The sequence below is a fragment of the Sprattus sprattus genome (assembly GCF_963457725.1).
Source record: "Sprattus sprattus genome assembly, chromosome: 12".
NCBI classification, from domain to species: domain Eukaryota; kingdom Metazoa; phylum Chordata; class Actinopteri; order Clupeiformes; family Clupeidae; genus Sprattus; species Sprattus sprattus.
This window is the reverse complement of record NC_137910.1, coordinates 6,127,393-6,137,228: the sequence shown is the minus strand read 5'-3', so window position 1 is coordinate 6,137,228 and position 9,836 is coordinate 6,127,393. Positions and strand designations below refer to the sequence as shown.

At 44.2% G+C, this 9,836-nt stretch overlaps 1 protein-coding gene across 1 annotated transcript in view; it reads left to right on the top strand.

The window, feature by feature from the left end:
* kcnq5a (potassium voltage-gated channel, KQT-like subfamily, member 5a) overlaps positions 1 to 9,836 on the top strand; it is a gene marked incomplete at its 3' end in the record, with an annotated part of 155,628 nt that overhangs the window by 124,092 nt on the left and 21,700 nt on the right. Inside the window, exons 4-7 of the mRNA XM_080849375.1 lie at positions 2,221 to 2,396; positions 3,768 to 3,893; positions 6,507 to 6,617; positions 8,280 to 8,375. Coding sequence (XP_080705501.1) covers positions 2,221 to 2,396; positions 3,768 to 3,893; positions 6,507 to 6,617; positions 8,280 to 8,375 — 509 coding nt within the window. The remainder of the gene's footprint in view (positions 1 to 2,220; positions 2,397 to 3,767; positions 3,894 to 6,506; positions 6,618 to 8,279; positions 8,376 to 9,836) is intronic.

Sequence of the window (9,836 nt, the reverse complement as noted above, 5' to 3'; positions counted from 1 at the left end):
AATGGAGTATGATTGTTCCTTACCCCCTCAAAAGGAAATGTACCCTACAACATTTCAGTAGAGATCATGCTAGCAGGAAGCTAACATTCTATGTGCCCCTCCCCCCATGCCCTTTGGTTAGCTTTGTATTCACCCATTCCGTGACTTCTATAGCTAGACCTCTGGTGGCAACTTTTTTGCAGCTTTTACCTTCAAACCTACCTGTAAAACCCACTTGTGAACAGTATCTTTGGTCAGCATTCTAGGATAAGATAAGATAAGAAATACTTTATTAATCGTGAGGGAAATCGTTCAGCACAAATATAACACAACAACAGCATATAACAACTCCTATACTGAACCGTTTGTCTCTGCACAACTTATATGACATTTCTGAGCTTTTCATTTTAACCATTCCAATGGTTCAACTCATCTCTGCAAGGAGTGCCATGGAATACTGTGAACATGATGAAACCTTTTTAAAGCAGTTAGTTAGTTTCCTTTCTCACACTTTTTGAGGTTTCCAAATTCCAGGAAAAACTTTTTTTTTTATGTCGTAAGCTGTTCCAGGCTCACCACAGCCCCTCTGACAAATGTTCCCTAAAATGAACTGTCAGAAAAGTAAATTCCTCCTTTGACTGTCACGCATGTACCGTCTGAAATGGGAAATGTGATCAGGTGTGATTTGAGAGAAAGCCAATATTATCCCAGTGAGGTTGGGACAATGTACCGCGGGGGGACGGGACGGGACTTTTAGAAGTAGGCCTCCTGTAAACATGCTTACTTGGAGATGTGTGTGTTTATTTCATGAAACCTATGGCTGATACAGACAGCCTGTTTCATCTTAAACAGATGAATATTAACTGCCATACTAGGTAAAAATGGAGGCAATTAACACATACGTACATCTAAAAACTGCTGGTTCAGCTTCAGTTTGATTGATTTGAAGGAAATCCAGCTTCCACACCCGGCTTTTCTCTCACTGGCTCTGGATCATGATGCCTCCTCTTCCTCCATGCAAGAGTTTCCCTCACTGATAGCCGGGAGCGATCAACTCTCACCCCGCTGCCTGCTGTGTGTAGTGACCCGATTGGGGCAACTACAGAAAATAGCGATCAATTTAAATAATGTGTAGTAAATTAAATAAGATGAACATGGTTAGTAAAATCAAAGTCCTATATTGCACACAGGCCATTTGCACTCATTTTAATCGATTTGAAGAAACATAACAGCTGACACAAAGACAAGTCCATCATGTAGCCGATTCACCACGAATAATAACAAGCACCTTCGGGTAGAAGATATAGAAGTTTTAGAAGTTTCTATTGCATTATTTGTGCTTTCTCAAATATAAAATATGGGCACATCCCTATTAAGTTTGAATGTGTATGTGTTTGCGTGTACAATATTATGTGTGTGTGTTTGTGTATGTATGCATGTATATGTGTTTGCATGTACAGTATTATGTGTGTGTGTTTGTGTATGTATGCATGTATATGTGTTTGCGTGTACAGTATTATGTGTGTGTGTTTGTGTATGTGGCCATGGCACAATCCCCACAGCATTTGATCACCCTGAAAAATGATTTCGGGCGGGCAGGCAGGAGAGCCATCTAATAATTTCCCCCGTCACACACACAGACACACACACACACACACAGACACACACACACACACACACACACACACACACACACACACACACACACACACACACACACTCTCACTGGATCTGTTTTCGTAGGGGCAAACCTCAGAGGGAGCGCCAGCGCACCACGGTTCCCTCTCAGGGATCGGTTACAGGCTACGGCACAGCCAGCTTTTAATCTCATTAGGCCCAGCACGGAAGCTTGTCAAACGAGACACATGAGTGACTGGCAGAGAGGAAAGGGGGGGGGGGGGGGGGGGTGCGGGGGGGGGGTCTTTCCACTGAACTTTCCCCTAGTTTCCATGGTGGTTTTTCAGAGTGTGCTCGGTGTGTGTTTATCCATCTGTAAATGTATACATTGCGATTTCTGAAGCTATGTGAACAGGGAGACGAGTAACACAGGTTCTAAAAAAATTAATCACAAATCTTTGTGTCAATCATCTGGATTAACTCAGTTCCTCCCCTTTAAGATGAAGCAAGAACTGTAGAAGATGTAATCAGATAGAGAGAAAGACTGTTTCGATGTTTAACATAACTAATGAAGTTTCGCAAAGGCATGGCTGGACAACCTGACGCGTTTTCTTTCCCTTTCAGATATCATCGTCCTCATTGCGTCCATTGCCGTAGTCTCCGCTGGTAGCCAAGGCAACATCTTTGCGACATCAGCATTGCGAAGCCTTAGATTCCTGCAGATTCTGCGCATGGTACGCATGGATCGACGGGGTGGCACCTGGAAACTACTGGGATCTGTAGTTTATGCACATAGTAAGGTGAGCTGGGATTTATTGTGTCAAAATTAATTTAAATGCTTTCTATCCATGTTTTCTACACAGAGCTCCTATAGTTTAACTGGAAAAGCATAGTGCTAGCAACCTGGAGGTTGTGGGTTAGATACACAGGGAGGACACATACAAATGTATGAAAAGCATCTAAAGGACAGTATATCAAAAACAATAACAAAGGGACTAAATGGATATTCAGTGTTTAGGTATTATAATGTATAAGGGCACTTAATGCAAGGTTAAGTGATCCATGAGGATCCACTGATGGGGATGGACCTTGTACTTGCTGGGGAGGTAAGTTTTGGTCAGCTCAGTCAGCTGTTGCTATGACAGCAGCAGAGAACTATCTCTGACATCGCCAGCTCTGCCGTATGCAGGGCCTCGGCAGCGGCCAAACCACACGTTTCCTCCGCGCTGAGCAACCCGCCATTTGTTGAATCATTATGGGATGCAACAGCGGATTGAATCACTGTGGCCGACCAGACGCGCTCTCCTCTCTTTTTTTCTGTAAACAGCTCTCAAACGGTTTCATTTCTCTTTCCTCCCATTTTAAGACTTTTCCACTGGCCTGTCACTTAAGGCCTTGACTCACTTAAGGTCTGTGGTCTAATGGTACTTTTAACCCTGTAATTTAATAGTCAAAGTTTATATTGTAGCCTATGCGCACAAGTAAAAACAAATAACTTATGCACTCCAGCGAGGCAGAGTTGATATGTTTGTTTTGACCTTTTTTCGGCTCTTGTTAAGCATCGCTGTTTGTCCACACAGAGCGTGTCAGCGAATGCCAAGGCTGGAATAAAGCTCAGAGCTTTTTCTATTAGATGGCCGCTGTCACGCTGTTGGCAATCCAGCACCACAGCGGGAGGTTGACGAGACTGGTCGGCACTGCCCTGTTGTTCTGGTTGCAATGAAACTGTGACTGTCACTGCGGTTACATGTATTTTCAAATTTCTGGCTTTATCCAATTAAAATCGAAGATCCATTTCATGTAACCACCAATCTTCGAATTTTTGAGCTCCGACTAAACTCCGATTTACACCAATTTTTCACTGCCATCTACTTTTGCGATAATAGCAGTTGCCCCTCCATGGATAGCAAACTCGGATAAATGTCATCATGTAGCTCCGACTAAACTCCGATTTACACCAATTTTTCACTGCCATCTACTTTTGCGATAATAGCAGTTGCCCCTCCATGGATAGCAAACTCGGATAAATGTCATTATGTAGCTCCGACTAAACTCCGATTTACACCAATTTTTCACTGCCATCTACTTTGCGATAATAGCAGTTGCCCCCCCATGGATAGCAAACTCGGATAAATGTCATCATGTAAACGTACTGTGTGTGTCCTCTGCAGGAGCTGGTGACGGCCTGGTATATCGGCTTTCTGGTGCTCATCTTCTCTTCCTTCCTGGTCTACCTGGTGGAGAAGGAGTTCAACAAGCAGTTCGCCACCTATGCCGACGCACTCTGGTGGGGCACGGTGAGTTCACATGCCACCTATGCCGACGCACTCTGGTGGGGTACGGTGAGTTCACATGCCACCTATGCCCACGCACTCTGGTGGGGTACGGTGAGTTCACATGCCACCTATGCCCATGCACTCTGGTGGGGCACGGTGAGTTCACATGCCACCTATGCCGACGCACTGTGGTGGGGTACAGTGAGTTCACATGCCACCTATGCCCACGCACTCTGGTGGGGTACGGTGAGTTCACATGCCACCTATGCCCACGCACTCTGGTGGGGTACGGTGAGTCCACCTATGCCAACGCACTCTGGTGGGGCACGGTGAGTTCAAACGCTGGGGTCTGGTTGCATCACACATTGAAGAGGCCCACAGGCTCAGGTCAGCTGCTTCCTAGGGTAGCGATTAACGGCACCAGACTGAGAGCAGTAAGGCCCTAAACTGAGCACTAAACTGAGAGCAGTAAGTATACTAATGTGACAAAAAAAGCCTAGTGTACTGGATGAGTTAAACTTTTTTGAAGCACTCGCAGAAAACACGCAAATTCCCTCAGTGCTACTTTTTGTGCACTATGTTTGCAATTACAGCACTGCAAGACACATTGCAATAAGGAACCCCACACACATCACTGTGTTTTATCGATCTGTCAGTGCTGTACATCCATCCATACCCCATTTATCCATCATACACACTCCCTGAGCTGGAAAATACCCATTTCTAGAGTCATTACCCCCCCTCAGCGTAAGCCTTCATGGGGCCTCTGGATCAATAACAGGCACAAAGCTTCATGCAATGGCGAGTGCAGCAGTCCATATCAGACATTGTTACCCCGATTACACTGTGTCAAGACCGAGACGTTTCCCTCAAGCTTTGGGCCAATTCCTTGGAGAGTCCATTCACTGGACCTGACGTGTGCGGTCTACCACGCAGCATGGAAATATAATGAAGCCAAAGAAATCGTGACCGGTCGCAGTTGCATCGCTGGCCAAATTAATTAATCACTAGATGCAATTTTCTCCATCGTCCAGTGAATGCGGTGGCTGTGAGGTGTCTGACTGGAGATGGGGAAAGTAAGAGTGAGAGAGAGAGGAAAGGAAAGAAAGAAAAATGGTTGGAGAGAGAGACTAGTATTGGGGAAAAGAGAGCCAAGGAAGAGAGGAAGAGAGGGACTAAAGGGAGAGAAAGAATAAAAGAGAAAACTCTATAGGTCTGTATAGGTCCATATAGGTTTAAAATTCACCTCTCGCAGCAAATAATCGTCCCTACAGTCACAAATATAAGATCAAACCTTGTATCCTCTGTCATCTAACAGCTAATATGTGTCTCATGTTTCATGGCGTAGATTTCCCTAAGAGTACACTGACATGAATTTTTGCTTTTCTTTTTTTTAAGTACACGTTACAGCAGCAAAACAAACAGGTTAAAAGCGTATCTATCTTGTTAAAGTAGCCAACTTACCTCACGCACATATGCTTTAGTAAGTATAGGTCTGAGGGAGGAACAGAGAGACATAGAGCACGGTTGTCACACAGCTAACACATCAGCACCCAGCGCCTGTGTAACACACAACCAGCCCTGGGCTACCAATATGCTGTTTACCCTGGGTAGGCACCAAGGACCTGTCCGCAGTACGTCACGGTGCCAACAGAGGGGTAGAAAGGGTCTTAAGTTCACCCAGCGCACCCCCAACCACTATCCACCCCTTCATACCCCATCTAGCATCTGCCCCTTCAGAGCCTTGCTCCGATGGCGTTTTCTTGCGCTACTGGCCAGGGGAATTTGCTTTGGCCCCCCAACCGTTTAAACATCTCCCACCTCGGCCACGTCCAAACCGCTAACTCGGCTGCATTAGCGCAGGAGGTTAAAAAAAGACTTATGCTAATGATGGTAGCGGTTTTTAAGGCGTCCTTGATGATTTTCACAGAGGGACTCGAAGTAGGCCTAAGCGAATGATTTGCAACCCTATAACTTGCTGTTGATGTCAGAAGCACTTATGCAAGACGTATTGGTGTTATCGAGACAGAAGTCATGCCTGGCTACAAGAATGAGGCTTTTATACAGCTCAGTAGCCTATGAGGTGATGTTCAAAACAGGTCAGGTCCAATGACGAAATGCAAACCTAGGCAAGCTTTTAATCTTATACCTGTCCAAAACATACTTAGTTAAGGAGTTAGTTAGTTAGTTAGTTAGTTAGTTAGTCCCCTCTCTGCTCTTATGTATACAGATATTTGAGTGTGGCTGGGCACTCTGAAGCTTCCATAGCTTCCGTAGGAGATTAAACTCTGGGTACACAGTATCACAAGGCTGGCTTCCTCTTGGCTTTTACCTAAGCACAGATAAGGTGAACCCAGATGTATGCCGGCCATTGGTCTGTGTCATTCCCCTCTTCAGTCTGTGGCCCACACTGTAGAGCTCCTCATTATTAATTATGTTAAAATTTAATCCATTAATTCTCGAAAAAACACAGTTCTGTAATTAACTGTAGGAATGTTGTTTATTTACACAATTAAACAGGCAACACAAATGGCTTGTGTTTGTTATGACATTGTGGAACAAAACGTTTGTAAATTTAAGTATAGAAATGAAATGTAAATGTGAGCCTCTTGACCTTATAACCTTTGACTGCAGATCACCCTCACTACTATTGGCTACGGGGACAAGACTCCGCAGACGTGGACAGGACGACTGCTCTCGGCTGGCTTCGCTTTGCTCGGCATCTCTTTTTTCGCCCTTCCTGCGGTTGGTAGTGCTATGAGCCTGGGCACACACACACACACACACACACACACACACACACACACACACACACACACACACACACACACACACAACACACACACACACACAGCACACACACACACACACACACACACACAGCACACACACACACACACACACACACAACACACACACACACACACACACACACACACACAAAAGGGATACACATTAACAAGCACACTCCTCAGCTGATTACTGTGTACACATATTCCTTTGTGGAAACAACCATGAAAACTTCAGAAAGATAACCCTTACCCTAACCGTTATAATTGTGACCGCAATTCATCACGTTTCCTCTCAAAAAACTGTGGCTTGTTAACTAAAGTCGTGTGCTTTGTTTCCATATGACGGCGCAGTTTGCATGGCCGCATACTATCGTTAGCCAAAACCTCTTTGCACACCACACATTGTGGCAGAGGTGCGCTCTCGGAACCCGACCATGTAAACCCTATTTTTAAGTAATCGGGATCATATTTCCTACGTTTTTTTGTGGGCTCCTCCCTTTCTGCTGACTTTGGTTGTTGTATCAGAAAGCGATGCATTTTTCATTGGGCCAACTTGTTCACACACGCAAGCACGAACAATGAGTTAACTGCAGAAACGGAAACCGTTATATATTTCTTCGCTTGTTTCGCGCCTCCCCTGAAAAAAAAACAAAAAACATACAGGCCAGCAAGGACAGCTTAATTGAGGATATAAGAGTAAAATATCCAAATAAACACGACAAGAGATTTAAACATAAACACAAACACAGTATATACGTATATATATGTATATATATATATATATATATATATATATATATATATATATATATACAGTATATGTATGTATGTATGTATGTATATATATATATATATATAGACTATAATAAAATGTTCAGACCCACATCACAAAAGTTACATTGTACACTCCCTCTGCACCTAAAGTTACTATACATTTTCGAAGGAAATCACTCCAGTTATACGTAGTCAGACAGACTGCATTTCTAAATTCATAACTGCAGCTGAGTGCCAGAGTATCTGGATGTGAGATGGTTGATGGTCGTCTCCGAGCCCTGGGCTCTGATCTTGCCAAAAACAGCTCCTCGCTGCCTGCACGGCGTCAGTTCAGAATGTGCGGGGGGTCACCGAGCGTTATTTCCGATCGCAGCTCCACAGCTCACAGAGTCCTCAGAGCTGGGTGTTCTTCCAGCGGACGACTGATTGCTGTTTCCACTCCTCTGTGGCTGTTTCTGGAGGCCTGATGCTCCTCTGTTTCTCTCTTTTTATCTCACTCAAGAAGAGAAAACAAGAGGGGGGGGGGAGAAAGAGACAGATATATTAATGTTCCACATGTGTCATATTTGTTCCCATCCCTCTTTGAGAATTATTAGAGCCAGAGTTGTTTTATGAGGGTTGGATGCAGATAGGACACACAGTTTCTTTTTTGGTCTTGTGTGGTAAAGTTATTGATGCAACTGCAGGCTTTTATGTCTGTGTGTGTGTGTCTGTGTGTGTGTGTGTGTCTGTGTGTAAGTGTGCGTGTATGTGTGAGGGTGTGTTTGTGCATGTGTGTTTGTACAGATTGTCCATTGCCTGTACTAAAAACTGATGACCAACTGTGTGTGTGTGTGTACAGGGCATCCTAGGGTCAGGCTTTGCTCTGAAGGTCCAGGAGCAGCACAGACAGAAGCATTTTGAGAAAAGGAGAAATCCAGCAGCCTGTCTCATCCAGGTAAAACCTCCAGCCACAGCCCTGCACACCTCCACACCGCATCACTTCACACCACATCACTCCACACAGTATCACTTCACACCGCATCACTCCACACCGCATCACTCCACACCACACAGTATCACTCCACACCACATCACTCCACACCGCATCACTCCACACTGCATCACTCCACACCGCATCACTCCACACCGCATCACTACAGCTGCAACACACTAAAACCCTCCACACCACATCACTCCACACCGCATCACTCCACACCGCATCACTCCACACCGTATCACTCCACACCGCATCACTCCACACCGCATCACTCCACACCACATCGCATCACTCCACACCGCATCACTACAGCTGCAACACACTAAACCCCTCCACACCGCATCACTCCACACCGCATCACTACAGCTGCAACACACTAAACCCCTCCACACCGCATCACTCCAGACCGTATCACTCCACACCGCATCACTTCACACGACCACACCACATCACTACAGCTGAAACACCCTACACATCTCCAAACCGCATCACTCCACACAGTAGTTTCCTCTGCCAAGTATAATATTCTTGTATAACAGAACACCTTTAAGGAAGTTATCCCTTACATAATTCTGTATAATTATTGTGTTCTGTGCAAAACCTCAAATCTGAAACCTCTAGCGGTTCCTTATTTTTTTTTTTTTTTTAATCACTGTAACTTTTTATAGAGACATACAGTATAAGGGTAATTACAATATTTTAATTTCTCACAGGAATTGTAAAAATGGAATCCAGACAGAAAAGATAGAGGTAGCATTTTTCCGTCATAAGTTTTCAAATGCTTCATCATGCAGTGTGTGTTAAAAACCTATAGACAATATTTTGTATATACTATATAGTGGACTCAGTCCAACGGTACCTTTGAGCCGACCTTAGCTTCGCTTTGTTCTTTTTTTATTGTCTGAGAGACAATAAATAAACAAATAAACACAATACACAGATTTAAGGTTTTGCACAGCAACAATATACTGAAATTAACCCTAGAAGTCATTGTTTAACTTTTCTTTACTAGTGTAAAGTTGGTCTGGTGCATAACTGTAGTCATTGGACTAAATCCCAATCTTACAGGACACTTTAACCAAGCTTTTGAATAATATGCCCTTCAGACAAATTCAGTTTTATAGGAAAGGAGTGGATGCCCTGACCAATGTTTGTTTGTCTGTACATGTTGTTTTATTATGAGAAACAAATAATACAATTTTGTTTTTGTCGTGTCTACAGGTACCAGTCGGTTGTCTAGACACATCTACCTCTAGCCTAATGTACTGAATAGAGTCTGAGTGACTGTCCTCATAATACTGAAGTGGCTTGTCTTATGGACCCACTGGAACATAAACTTACATTCACACACACACACACACACACAGACACACACACACACACACACACACACACACACACACAGACACACACACACAC